The 14,368-nt window shown below is 43.6% G+C and overlaps 2 protein-coding genes across 11 annotated transcripts in view; one reads left to right on the top strand and one right to left on the bottom strand.

Moving 5' to 3' along the window:
- Nucleotides 1-1,225: 1,225 nt before the first annotated feature.
- On the bottom strand, nucleotides 1,226-7,988 carry DUSP23 (dual specificity phosphatase 23). 7 transcript variants are annotated; one of them, XM_072647362.1, is made up of 4 exons: nucleotides 7,621-7,931; nucleotides 7,040-7,308; nucleotides 2,557-2,665; nucleotides 1,226-2,027 (listed from the first exon to the last, which is right to left on the bottom strand). In XM_072647362.1, exons 2-3 carry the CDS (start codon nucleotides 7,304-7,306, stop codon nucleotides 2,561-2,563), a joined length of 372 nt encoding a protein of 123 aa, XP_072503463.1. In that variant the 5' UTR covers nucleotides 7,307-7,308; nucleotides 7,621-7,931; the 3' UTR covers nucleotides 1,226-2,027; nucleotides 2,557-2,560. The 7 variants fall into 7 exon arrangements, with proteins under 7 accessions (XP_072503463.1, XP_072503462.1, XP_072503461.1 ...); XM_072647361.1 differs by lacking the exon at nucleotides 7,621-7,931 and having other exon boundaries at nucleotides 1,711-2,027; nucleotides 7,040-7,399; XM_072647360.1 differs by lacking the exons at nucleotides 1,226-2,027; nucleotides 2,557-2,665 and adding an exon at nucleotides 5,245-5,691 and having other exon boundaries at nucleotides 7,621-7,988.
- Nucleotides 7,040-14,368, top strand: part of LOC140528993 (C-reactive protein-like) — a 54,208-nt gene continuing 46,879 nt past the window's right edge. For 2 of the 4 annotated variants that reach the window (XR_011975384.1, XR_011975382.1), the window contains exon 1: nucleotides 7,040-7,136. The gene's annotated coding sequence lies outside the window, so the exon portion shown is untranslated. Of the gene's footprint in view, nucleotides 7,193-14,368 lie in introns of all 4 variants that reach the window. The other 2 variants (XR_011975383.1, XR_011975381.1) reach the window with 1 other exon arrangement.

Here is a 14,368-nt window from a genome sequence, read left to right as displayed (position 1 = left end):
TCTTCTTGTGGTATTGGCTTACTGGTGATATCACTAGATCAAAGAGGATGCAGAATTTAGTAACTTTTGGGGGCTGTAACATTACTCTCACTTGCTTCTCCTCACATCTTGCCCCTTAGTTTCCTTTGCTGGTTCACCACCTGTTCTGGCCTACTGATTGTGAGTTGACTCCAAGAATCCACCTTTGGCCATCATCCCTTCTTACTCTGTCCTCTCTTCTTGATAATCAGGCCTCATGGCTGTAATTATCTTTATGCAGATGAACCCTAAATGTATATGTTCAGCCCTTATCACTGCAGTACTACAGTCCAACATTGCTAACTGCCTCCTGGACAGCTCCACTGCGTATCCTGTAGGAATCTGAAATTCAGCATGTTCAAAACAACTCAAATTTCCACCCAAATCAACCTCTCTGCCATATTTCCCTATTTTTGTTAAGGGCACCACCAGTATGTCAATCACTCAGGTTCATAATCTTGCATTTATTCATCACTCTTCTCTCTCCCTCCACATCTTATCAGTTGTCAAGTCTTGCTGATATTACTTTCATAATATCTCTCCGAGTTATCTCCTTGTCTCCACTAATATAGCCTCTTCCTGGTTCAGTCCTTCATGAACATATTTCTCATATTTATGACTTATTAGTGTACTTGTTTCTGGTCTTTCCCCCTTTCAATTCATCCTCCCCACAATTGTCAGATTGGTATTCCTAAAACATAAACCCTTCAGTGACTCCTACTGCCTCTAGGATAAATACAAAATCCCAAGCCTGGCATTGAAAACTGTCTACAATTAGGACCCGCTTACCTATCCAGTCTTGATCCATGTTACTTCCCTTTACATTCTCCACATTGCAAAATGGCCTGCCAGCTGTTCCTTTTTTTATGAAACTCCCACCTTTGTACCTCTGCAAGGCAATCTGCCATGTCTAGAATGCAGTCTTCCCCTTCTACTTTAGTACTCTTAGTATCTTTCAAAGTACAATTTAGGTCTCAATTCCTACAAAAGATCTTTCCCGATTTCCTGAATTGTTAAGGTTGTCTCCCTCTTGAAATTACTTTGTATATGCTTTGCATCTATATATGTGTGGAAGCAGCATGATTTGCATGGGTGGAGAATGGCCAAAAGTTCCCCACTGGTGGGGATACTAGACTTGGGGTCAGGGAGATCTGGATTCAAATTCTGCTTCAGACACATACTTACAATCATGATTGTCTAGTTTTGTGCTTTTCATACTTAAATGTTTATTGAATTGAACTGAAAGCAGGATGCTTCCATCGGACCCAGGAGAAACTCCATCAACCAGGATGAGTTTGAGGATAGGCTGATGGTTACAGGAAGCTACTCTGTTATAAGCAGTTATACAAGTGCACTGGGCCAATTTTGGCATTGGGCAATTGCCTGCTGGCCCATTTATAAATGCAAGACGCACTATATATGTAGTACTAAACAAAAGATCCCTGAATGAATATTAATCTGTTCACTATATAATCTGTTCTCTATGCTTCAGATCCTAGACTCTAGAGGCTGGTTCAGGAGAATCAAGATTTAAATCAGAAATTCAAGCAGTGAACAAACTTTGGCCCTTTTTCTTCTCTGTATCATCTCATAAGCACCCATGCAGAGAAGATTTCCCAGAATGCAGCCCAGGTCATGAAGAGCAGCTTCCTACTCCTGTGAGAGACAGTGACTAGGTCTGTGATGTCACTGGCACAGCAAACTCCAGAATATGGAACCCTCCTTTGCTGTTGCACATCAGCACCTTCTTTATCACTACAGCCTTACAGAATTGCCTAAGGTGAAATGACTTGGTCAGGGACACACAGGGGGGATATGTGTCGAGGGCAGGGATTAAACAGAAGTCTTCCTGTCTCTAAGACCAGGTTTCTATTTACTCTACTATGCTGTTGCTATGAGTACAGGGCCAAAGTTAGTGATGAAATGGGCCAATTTCACTCCTCTCTTTCTTTTCTTTCTCCTTCACTCCATCAGTCAATTACAATGCTCAAAAATACTGAGGCGTAGATCTGTGAACAGAGGAAACATATGACGCCTTATTTCTCCACCAGTCACCATCCCAGGGGTTGTGTGTGTGTGTGTATGTGTGTATTCTGTAAGACATAGCACTATTTCTGTACCGAAGGGAAAAGCTAGGAAGGCATTCTGAGAATCTGTTACCTGACCACCCCAATTTGGCCCCAGACTTGGAAAATTCTGCATCCTTCTTGTCTCCAGTTGACTGTAAAAAATGTCCTTTTGTAGATCTCAATTGGGCACCTAAATTTACAACCATTCCCCCTATCTAGTGTGTATGCTGATTTACTCCATAAGTATTCATCTGGAGAGGCTTTGCCACCATATTGGTAGGAATTGAAATGGGAAGGAGAAATTGACCAAATCTTCCCTATTCAAACTAAAACACACAGAAATAGCTCTCATTTAAATTGCTGCATCGAATGGTCCTAATTTAAAAAGTCTACAGTATCAGACTGTGGTAACAATAGAGTTATAAGGGGACAGGGACCTGTCAGAGCTGTTTTTCCCCATTCTACTCACTTTATCATCTAGGACATACTGTCTGTATAGTAAATCTAGGTTGGAAATAATGGCTTGCAGCTAAGCTTCCTGACATTTCCTCAAGATCAGGGCCATAGGTGGCTAAATCCTGTAAGAAAAGAGAAAAGCAAAGTGTAAAGGGATCCCTGTCAGCATAAGGAATGGGAAGCTGTGTCTTATTGCTCACCAGAGAACCACACCCAGGAGACACTTTCCCAAAGTAATGAGCATGGTTGATGTGACTGGGATAACTTCAAGCTTTTTGCCCATCCGAATATCCCACCCAGGAGATGAAGCCAGTATATGTGATGAGCGCAGGGCAATGTATCTGTCAGGGCTCAAATTATAATGAGCATCAGGGAATCCACATGGTAGAGAAGCCTGAAGAATGTACTGTGTGAGGAAAAAAGCTCCAACTCACTGGCAAGTCTGCTCACGCACCAAGAAATGTGCTAGATAACAACCTTGTAAGCACAGGGAAGGGGGAAGTTACTCCAGTAGTGTTCACTGGCAAATCCAGCTAGAAAATTTAAAACAAAAACAAAACATTAACCCTCGAAGAGTAACAAGTGTCAATTCCTATACTAGGAAGGATCAAAAAATCTTAGCCTCAGTTTCCTCATCTTTAAATTGGGGTCCACTGAGGAAATTTGGGTCCATGAATTAAAAAATAAATATTTTGATGATTACATTACAAATCAGTTTGTTTCCTTTGTATTTCTATGTATTTAAAAATATCATATACATACATGAGGTAGCTTGGCAGAGTGATAGATGGAGTGCTAGATCTGGAGTCAGGAAAATCTGAGTTCAAATAAGTCTGCAGACACTTACTAGTTGTATGACTCTGGGCAAGTCACTTGACTGCTATCTGCCTCAGTTTCCTCATCTGTAAAATGCAGATAACAATAGCGCCTACCTCTCAGGCTTGTTGTATGAAATACTTGTAAAGTGCTATACAAGTGCTAGTTATTATGTTCTGAGGAATCTAATTTTCACCAGACTGCCAAAGGAGTCCATGACACTAAAAAGGTTAAGAACCTCTGTACTAGATGATTCTTCAGGCCCCTTCTAGGTTTCCATCCTTAATCCTGATTCTACAAACAATGAAGGAAATGCTTTCTTGTCTGAAATTAAAATACATGGAATCACAGCAAGAGAAACATTTCTCTATCTCAGCTCCTCTATGGAATGGATGCTTCCAAAGTGGCCAATGCCATGCTTCCTAACAGAGACAGAAAGTTTCTCAATAGTAAATCAGACAGACAGGAGAAAAGTAAGAAGGTGGCTAAGAGGGAGAGGGGGATGGCCAGTCTCCCACCAAATGCCAATTAATACATACATGTTGTGGAAAAAGAGCAAAAATGAGTTGGGATAGTCTGTCTTTGCTTTAGCTGTTCCCCTGGAATATTCTATCCCACACCTACAACTCTTAATTTCACTGGCTTCCTTTAACATTCAATTCAAATCCTTTATTTTCTATATTCCCTCCCATATACTTTGTGTATATTTTATCTGTCCTAGTTATCACTCCATTAGGATGTATACTCCCTTCAGGCAGGGACTTTTTTACCCCGCAGTATTTGTTTATTGTCCATGCTCCATCAACTAGCACCTGCTAACTTGCTAAGTCCTTAACTGAGTGTAAGGCAGGGCCAATGAATAACTACACATTTTATGTAGTGCTTTAAGGTCTGAAAAGTGCGTTCTTTACACCACCTCAGTGAAATAAATGCAAATATTATCTCCATTGTACAAATTAGGAAACTCAGTTTCTCTGAGGTTAAGTGACATGCTCAGGGTCACCCGGTCTGAAATGTTCACTCTCTGAAATGTTAGCTCAAAGTAGGGCAACTAAGGTGATAAGGCCAAAAGACTATGTCACATGAATAATGATTAAAGGAAATGGGCATGTTTAGCCTGGATAAGACCAGGGGAATGTGAAAGCTGTCTTCATATATCTGAGATATGGTCATGTGGAAGAAAGAAATCTTGTTTTCCTTGGCTCTATCAGGCAGAACTTGGAGCAGTGAAGCTGCAGACAGATGGATTTAAAGTAACAGAAATCTTTCTGGAAATTAGAACTGTCCAGAAATGAAAAGGGCTAGCTTAATAATCACTGAAGGTCATTAAGTTAAATGGCCTGGATGACCACTTGTCAGGGATGTTATCTCAGGGATTATAGATAGGGGTTGGATTAGATGACCTCTTTCTACCAATAACCCCCCAAATCCCCATTCCACAGAATCACATATCTCAGTGTTCCAGAGAATGGAAGGGTTCAATTCCCACCATTCCCTTAGTTCTAGGAGGTAGACTCAGAGATCCTACACCCCACAAGCCATTGTTTCGTAACCAAACTATTCAGAACTCCATAGCTCTGGTCTTCCCTTGAAGGCCTCAGTTCTAAGATATACAGCAATTTTAATCTGAGGATCCCAACCTCATATCTCCATAACAAGGGAGATGGGAAGGAGAACTCTGCAGAAGAATAATGGAACCCTTGGTGCCTATCTGTTGAAGAAGATAAATCTGGTTCTATACCCTCTAGGATTTATGAGATCTACTAGTGGGAAGTGGTCTACTGGAGACTCAGAAATGATGATATTGAAGAATGGACTGATGTGCTGCAACTGTATCATCAACCAACTCCCCGAGAACTCCAGTAAGGCATTCTTAAAGTCAAGAGAAGTTTCACTGATCATTTTATTGAAGAAAATACAATGTTTGCCTATGTACACATGTCTATAACGGGACCTGTGGATGCTGGTCACTCCCGTATTCAGATCCAGCTGACAGGAACAGTATCTCTTCTGATGCATATAAAGTTTGGCAGCTGCTGTGACCTCACCCTGCTCCTCCACAGCATCGACTGGCTCTGGCTTTGGTTCCAGCTTCTCAGGTCCATGCACCGTATGGATTGAGGTAGGTGTGGTGCCACATCTACCCCTACTTGGTTCGTTGGTAGAACTGGAAAACTGCTTTCTCTTGATCATAGGTCTCAATGGAACCTGGTCGCAGTCGCCGAATCTCAGCCACAGCCTCTCCCCCTGCCAGGCCTTTCTCCTTTACCAGATAGCAGGCCAGCATGGTGCCTGTACGCCCATAGCCCAGGGTGCAATGCACCCCCACAGCCTGTGGGGATGAGGTTCAGTGGGGACAGAATCCTAAAGACCCTGTACCTTCTCAGTCCCAGGGTTTTTAGCTTTAGCCTTTCACAGGACCACTGGATCACACACTGGAAAGGAGAGACTGAGTCTGCCTAGAGAAATTAAGTCACTTGCCCAAGGTTACAGAAACTCCTGCCTCCCTAACCTCCCAGAAAGACCTGGAGCATGCCCCCCATTCTCTAAATATGCCTAGGAATTGGGCACATGTAATCTCTTAAGAGCGGGCCTAGTAGAAAGTTACTACTAACATGAGAGGAAGGAAGTAGCCTGGTCTGGAGGCTATCTATTCATGCCTTTGAAGGAGAGAAGCAACAGGTCCCAAGCTCAACTTCCCTTGCTGGGTAGGGCGGATGCTCCAGCTGTGCCCAAGAAGTGGTACCTGGGGTAGGAGGCAGCATCTATGGATTGGGACACACATATCTAAGCCCTCTCATCTCAGGGGGAATGAGGGGATCCATGACTACAAATGACTCTAGAGTCTCAGGGTCGCTGCAGGTCAGAGAGTATCCTTTGAGGCACAAAGGTGTTACTCTCCAGATATCTCCCTCTCCTCACATGCTTAAAATTTTCATACCTTAATTGCTTTTCCTTCTGATGCTTCCCTTACTATAACCCTGTCCTCTAATCTGCCCTCAGGAATCACTGACCATCTTCCTTGCTGAGTTACCTTACAGACCTTCTAGCTCTACTTGGAATCCTGCTGGTACCAACAACTTGTTTTCCTATCAGCATTCACATCCCTCAAGCTGTGAATGTTACTGCTTCCCTTGGTCCCTAGTAACTATTCACCAGCCAGCTTCCCTTTCTTTTAGCCCTACTTGCTTCCTTAAGGACTCTGCTCAAATCCCACCATGGGCAGGTCCCCATTCACTCTGTGTGGTATATATATAAACTTATACAGCGATACATATTCAAATACACAGATACACACACACACTTCTCTCTACTCTGTGGATGCCCTAAAACACGTGGATAGACATATGTGCACACACATCTATCTCTATGTATGTGTGTACATATAGATAGCATACATATCCGTATATAGATAGTTTATCTACATACGTATCTTCTATAACTCCCCCGTCAGGATGTGCGTTCCTTCAGGGCAGGGGCTATTTTTGCCGTTCCCTTAGCACAAAGCCAGGGCTGACCAGCCTCCCCACGGGCCGCACAGTCGCGCTTTCCCACGGTGCTCGCCGCCTCCCTCGAGTTCTCTGGGGCCCGCTGACCCCACCCCCTTTCGACTCCTCCCCTCCCCCGACCAGCCCTGCCCCTGCCCGGGCCCCGCCCCCGCCCCCGCCCCGCAGGCTGACCTCTCCGCGCGCGTTAGCCTCGTCCACCAGGCTCACAAAGCGGTCGATCTGCTCAGGCGCCGGCGGGCAGAAGTCGGGGATGCGAAGCCGGTGCACGGTGAGGCCCGGGCACGTGTCGCTGTAGGGCGGTCCGCGCTCCGTCAGGGACACCAGGTGCCGCACTCCCTGAGTCCACAGGAACTGGTAGTGGGCGGGGAACCGGGGCAGTGCCAGCCCCGCCAGGCGGCCCGGGAGCACCCACGAGAAGTTGGGGGGTTCGGAGCCCATAGCTATAAGGGAACCGGGGACATCGAGGTCATTCGGGACTGCCCAGCCCTGCCTCCCCGGTCCGCCCCGCCTCGTGCCCTTCACCCTCTTGGTGACCACCTGCGCTCCCCGAGGGGTCGCTCACAGCTTCCGGGGTAGTGCGAGACTTGAGCCGGCTCCGCCTCTCATCCCGGGGATTGGCTGACCCTCGGGGACGGGGCGGAGCCAGACGCTGAACGCCTTGTTACAAGAAACCGGGTATCCCGAGCGGCCACGCGGACGCCAGCGTATTGGCTGATTTGTAGGAATGGGCGGGAATTATTAGGACGGCTTACTTGTGATTGGTGAAGCCGCTCTATCTGCTGAATAGGGTGACAGACGAAGCCAAGGGGTTTACTCCAAAAGGAGAAAAACGCTTTCGGGTGCCGGGCTCTGCTGCCTCCTAGCCGCGGCTGTGCGATAATTCAGACTTGTCGTCCAGCCCTCTTGCTTCCCCTTTTAGGCCTTTATTATATCCTTCTATTCTTATCCTTTCCATTGGATTTTTCTCAAGCTCCTGCTGTGTGCCGAGCCTTGAGCGAGGCACCGGGGGAGACGCGACGACGCAAGGATTGGCTGCACCAAGACGGGCGTCCACTGTGGGCGCAGCCGTGGTCGGAGCTCAGCTGCAGTAGCAGCTCCTGGGCGGCGCCTGTGGGGAAGGGCTGTGACGTCATGCCCTATGAGGGGTTGAGCTAGGACAGCGTGGGGGTTGTTCTTCCACCGCAGATTCTGTGGCTGTGCGACTCAGACCCTGTCCTCATGGAACTCGCGGGGCAATAGGACCCATACACAAGTAACTCCAGTGGAATATTAAGCATGACAAATGCATAAGAAAGATGAAAACAAAGGAGGGTGGGCAGTATTAATTAATCTATTTAAATTAGGCATTGTCCTCTTGCTCCCTTGTCTCTTGGCTGGCATGCTCAAACCTTCTTCCTTCCAAACCCCTTTATTCCTACTGCCAAGGGCACCACCATCCTCAGTCACCCAGACTCACAATCTACATATCTTCCTCACTTTCCCACCCCCACTTCCAATCTGCTGTTAAAACCTGTCGATTCTACTTTCCCTGCCTCTCTATTACAAACCCCCTTCTTGCTTCTGACAACGCCTCCACCCTGGTACAGACCCTCATCACGTTACCATGGGACTGCCCATTGCTCTGCCTGCTACAAGCCCATCCTCCACCTAGCTGTCAAACTGATCTTCCTGAAGTGCAGGTCCTGCCCTCTCCCCCTAGCTCCTTGTCATCAGTGATAACATTCTGTTTGATTTTAAAAGCCCTTTGTAACCTGGCTCCTTCCTACTTTTCCAGTCTTCTTACACCTTATTCCTTGGGGTGTATGGGATGTTCAGGGAGGACTAGCACCTCTTGTGTAAGGGTTTGCTGAGAGCCTTTTTCAGGGTTGCTCATATACCTTTGGTCTCACCTGTGGCTCCAAGAAGCTGCAGCATGCACAGTGGCACTCTGGTAAAACCATCTTGGCAGACAGGTTGAGAGTAACCAACAGGACTCATACCATTGGTGAGTTAGGGGGATGTCTACTCCAAGCATGTGAAGACTAGATGAGACCAATTTCTTCTAATGGCAGTGAAAGTACCTGAAGCAGACATTGTAGAGCACTTAGAGCTAAGGAAGCCAAGCGCATCCGCTGCATCCTGGGTCATCACCAGTCATCCTGACTTTTATCTTGCCACTGGACTTCAGTGACCCTGGGAGAATGAGGCTGATAATTTTGCTCAACTCTCCTCCCTGAAATCCAGTACATGAGCATGTCAAGATATCACCCCATTATGTCACTGGTCCTCTAAGAAAACAAACCACCTCATTCCCCTCCATGTACTTTGCAATTTGGTCCTTGATATTCCTTAGCAAAACGTTGACTTTCCATCTCACAATTCTCCATGCATTTTCATTGACTGTTCCCCTTGCTTAGAATCCTTTCCTTCCATATCTCTGCTTCCTGGCTTTCCTGGCTTCTTTTAATTCTCAGTTGAAATCTCTCCATTTGCAAGAAGCCTTTCCCAATCTTCCTTAATGCTAATGCCTTCCCTCTGAGATTATCTCCAATTTACTCTGTATATATCTTGTTTGTATGCAGTAGTTGGCACGTTGTCTCCTGTATCAGATTGTGAGTTTCTTGGGACCAGAAACCGTTTTTGCCCCCCTTCTTTCCTCCCTCCCCCTGTTTTGAATCTTCAGAGCTTAGCATAGTGACTGGCATATGTTGTTGGTTAGTTGAATTGGACTCTTCATGACCCCATGGACCATGCTGTCCATGGAGTTTTCTTGGCAAAGATACTGAAGTGGCTTGTCATTTCCTTCTCCAGTGGATTAAGGTAAACAGACATTGAGTGATTTGTCCAGGGTCACATAACTAGTAAGAATTTGAGACTGGATTTGAACTCAGGTCTTCCTTACTCCAACCCCAGTACTCTATCCATTGAGCCAACTAGCTGCCTTTTCTGGAACATAGTAGGTACTTTATAAATGATTGTAGACCTGACATAATTGTTGTTTCCCAATGACTCCTCATTTTTACTTCCTAGCTCCCAAACAATAATGAAATCCTCCTTTGCAATAAAGAATCAGTTAAAATAAACAAGAAATTGGCCATGCCTGACAACATATTCCTCATTCTGTACCCATAGTCTACTACCTATCTGCTGGAATATGCTTCATCTTCGATCCCCTAAAGTTACTATTGATCATTGCATTTATAGAGTCCTGCTTTATTTCAGTGGAACATTGAAATTACCTTATTGTTGTCATCATATTAAATTGTTCTCTTCATTCTGTTTATTTTATTTGCTATCTTGCGATAAGTCTTCCCATATTTCTTGGAATTCTTCCTATTTGTTGCATTTTACAGTGCAGTAATATTCTACTATACCCATGTACCATAATTTATTTAATCATTCCCCAAATAATAGGCACTCACTTTGTAGTTTCATTTTGAAGGGATTACCACAAAAGTGCCGGAATGCATATTTATATAGGTTTTTTTCCCATCTATCTTGATCTCTTTGAGATGTAGTCCAATAGTGGTATCACTGGGTCAGTGGGCACATTCTGTTAATTGATTTTCTAGTATAGTTCCAAATTGTTTTCCAGGGTGAATGGATCAATTCTCAGTTCCACCAGCAGTACATTAGCATGCCTGTATTTCGAGACCAGAGTCAAGTTTTGAAATGTGATGAAAGTCCCAGGCTACTTCAGACCTTTATAATACCAAACAAAATTATCAGTTGAGTTTGTTCAGAGGCTGGGATTGCCCCATACTAAGTACTATAATTTGCATGTTCACTATTCACTCTATCCTTAGCTGAACGGTTGTTGCTATTGTTGTTTTTAGAACTGGAAGTGACATTAGAGATCATGTAGTCCAACTGCCTCATTTTGTAATTGAAACTAAAGCCCAAGGGAGAATTATTTATTTCAGGATAGGTCCTTGAGTTCCAACTTACTGCCATTCTAAGGATGACAGACCTTTAGGAAAAACTTAATAGCATAATTGAAGGAAAACTGTCTATTTCTTTAGCTATAACATTTTAAGATTCTACTTGGCCCTCTGTTGTTCGTGCTGCAGAAGAAGGAATCTTTGGAATAGCCCTCTTCCTCCTGCTCTAAAGCCTTTGTCCTTTCTTTCTCCTTATTTGAATTCTATCTGTCCTTCAAGCCCCAGCTCAAGACATACTACCCTCAAGCGGCCTCTTCTGACTACTCCAGTGTGAACTGATTTTGATCTTCTGTGCTGCTTCTGACCAACATTTAACCCTTTGTTGCTAGATTTGTTCCTTCATAGTGAGCTCTCTGAACTCTTCTCACTGATGGGCTCCAGGCAGAGGCCAGGCAATTTCTTGACAAGGGTAATGGATTTATAACTGGAAAGGACCTTATAGCTCTCATCTGAGGAAGCCACCTAATCCAAACTCTTCATATTGGAGAAAACGGAGACCCTTATTATACAGGTAGTGAATAGCAAAGCCAGGATTTGAACCTTGGTCTTCTGAATCTAGATTTAGTGCTATTGCTATCATATCACATTGCTTCACTGATTTGCAACATTCTGTAGTTGTTTAATGCCTAGAGCAGCTAGGATGGAGTGCATGGCCTCGAGTAAGGAAAACTCTTCTTTGTGAGTTCAAATCTGTCCTCAGACACTTACTAGCTGTGTGATCCTGGGCAAGTCACTGTAGCATCAACAGCACCTATGGTGGCCATGAATATCCTGGCACAATTTTGAATCACAATTAATACAACATACTCTCCACATGGAAGATAGAATCAAAACATTCATTCAGACACCAGGAAGTTAAATCCATCATAATCTGTACACAATAACAATGCAGAGGACAATACCCTCCCCAAGCTCTCCTCCTGCTAGGCTTCCCACAAACCAGCTCCATTAGACTAATCGCAAGCAGGATCCCTTAAACAAAATCACAAACAAGCTCTTTCATTCATGCTAGCCAGCTGCCTGCTTGCCTGCATCCTTCCTTGCTCTGACTGCTCTCATAACCAAATTTCCTCTCAACTCTGTTCTAGCTCTGCCTCTTCCTGTTCTACCCCTCCTGCTCCGCCTGTTCCTGTTGTATGTGACTTAGACTCATGTGACTGAGGTTTCCATGTGACCCAGTCAGGTCACATGGGCCTAGTAATGAATGGGAAAGATTTTCCCATTTAAATTACCATTATAGTCACTTAACCTTGTTTGCCTCAGTTTTCCCATTTATAAAATGGACTGGAAAAGGAAATGGCAAACCATTCCATTGTCTTTGCCAAGAAAACCCCAAAGAGTTGGACATAATTGAAAAAAAATGACAACACAAGAGCAAATAGTTGGTTAATATATCCTGTAAGTTTTGTCTCCTTCTCAAGACTGCACATTTCTGGAGCAAAGGCATGGTATATGTCTTGTATGTCTTCTAGGACAGTACTAGGGACAGTACAGCTGTTCTATGCATATTATTATGATGACTGTTTTGGGGGCAGTGCTTATGAAGATGACCATCTTCCCTCTTTTGGGTTTAGAGCAACAGTGTTGGGGCAGGAGCTAGAGGGCAGAGGTGTGGACAGGGAGCCTCAGGAGGAAAGGGAGCAGGAGGGGCCTAGAGATGCAATAAACTATTTTCTTTGTTTCTTGTAGCTTTGAGTGTCCAAGTTCCATGTGTTTTCTTTGGTTCTGTGTTATGTTTTGTGTATTTTCAATAGTTAATGATTCGTTTTCCTACTTGGGCCTTAGAGTAGAAATTCCCAAACCTGGTTTGATGATGCCCTAGGGTGTTTTAAGTTATCTAGTAAGGTGCTATGAAATTCTCCAAAACAGGATTAATTCTAAATCACTTTAATTTTAAAAGTAAATAAACACCACTAAGCTGTTTATGGGTGGAGTAGGGAAAGGGAGAGTATATGAGTTTGTGTATAAAATATGTGCATGAATGTTTTTGTGAAGAAATCAAACTAAAATGACAGTGCTACTAGATTATAAGCTCTTTATCTTATTTATCTCCCAGTTCCCCTAGGGTCTTGTTTTTAGTTTTTGTATTAACAAGCATTTATTTTCTCTCCCTCCCCCAGACCCCATTCTAACTGAATAATAACAGCTAAAAAACCAAAGCCCTTTGAACAAATATGCAGAGTCAAGTGAAGCATATGTTGGGGGAAGAATTTTTAAGCAAATAAGAGATAGAAGTGAGTTTCCAAGAGGGAAATTTAGGTATAATGTAAAGAAAAACCTCCTAACAGTTAGGGCTATCCAAAATTGAGTTGGACAGCTCTGGGAGGTATTGAGTTCCCTCTCATTGGGGTTGTTCAAGCAAAGTCTAGATGACCACTTATCACATATGTTGTGAGGGAATTCGTGATCAAATATGGGTTGGATTGGGCAGTCTCAGAAGTCCCTTCCAACTTTAAGATGCTGTGATTCTTTGGACCCTTGGCTTTTTCCCCACTTGGGGATGGCTATAACTCAAGGGTGATACTATAAGTCTGGAGTTATAGTACAGGGACTTTGGAAAGGTGAAATTTACTAAGGGATAAGATAAGATGCATGACTCTAGTTTGTCAGAGTTCCTTTTCTGCGTGGTGAAGCTTCAACCCTAGGCTGGCATTCAGGCTCAAAGTGACTATATGGGAGGAAATTTTAAATAGGAACACTAACCAGAAGTATTAATTGGAAAGAGTCCATCAAGAAATAGACTAGGGTTCATATGAGTTTACAATTACTTTGAGCCACAGGTTACAGGTTAATGCTAATCGATTTATTTAATATTCTGAACTTAGCAAAGACCAAATAAAATGGCTATTTGTATATACATAGTATAAGAGAAGATTGTAAATGAAACTGCAGATCTTTTTTATGTACCAATTGTTTTTCTTCTAAATACATAACAAATTCTACATGTAACATTTAAAGCAGTCCTACTTGTCCATGGCTATTTCTGGTCTTCTTTCTGTTCTCTATTATGCATTTTTTTAAAAAGGTGTTTTAATGGTCTCCTTTCTTTTCTTTTTTTCTTTTTGCTACCCCTTCCTTAGCCTCTTGCATCACCCCCATCTTAAAAAGAAAAGAAAAATAAAGCTCTTTGAATATTCATAGTCAAGCAAAACAAATTCCTATTGAATCCATATCTTAAAAAAATGTTTTTCTTAATTTTTACTTGGATCCATTATCTCTCAATAGTAGATGGGTAGCAAGAGTGTATGGGGTGCTAAGGGAGGACTGCCACCTCTGGTATGGGGGTTTGCACAGATCTTTTCAGGGTTGCTTATCCACTTTCACCCAAGTCTTACCTGTGGCTCCATGAAATTGTAGCATGCAAAGTGGCCACACCCTGGTAAAACCTTCTTAGTAGACAGGCTAACCTAGGTTGAGGGTGACCAACAGACCTCAAACCTGTTGGTAAGTTAGGGGGAATATCTGCTCTAAGCATGCGAAGACTTCCCTTGGCAGAATGGGCAGATGAGGATATTTTATTCCCAAGTTCATGAAGGTGCCTGAAGAAGGCACTGTGGAGTGGTTAGAACTTGGTCAGACA

Source organism: Notamacropus eugenii, chromosome 2 (assembly GCF_028372415.1).
Source record: "Notamacropus eugenii isolate mMacEug1 chromosome 2, mMacEug1.pri_v2, whole genome shotgun sequence".
Lineage (NCBI taxonomy): Eukaryota > Metazoa > Chordata > Mammalia > Diprotodontia > Macropodidae > Notamacropus > Notamacropus eugenii.
The sequence above is the reverse complement of the archived record's forward strand: the minus strand, read 5'-3'. Positions and strand labels throughout refer to the sequence as shown.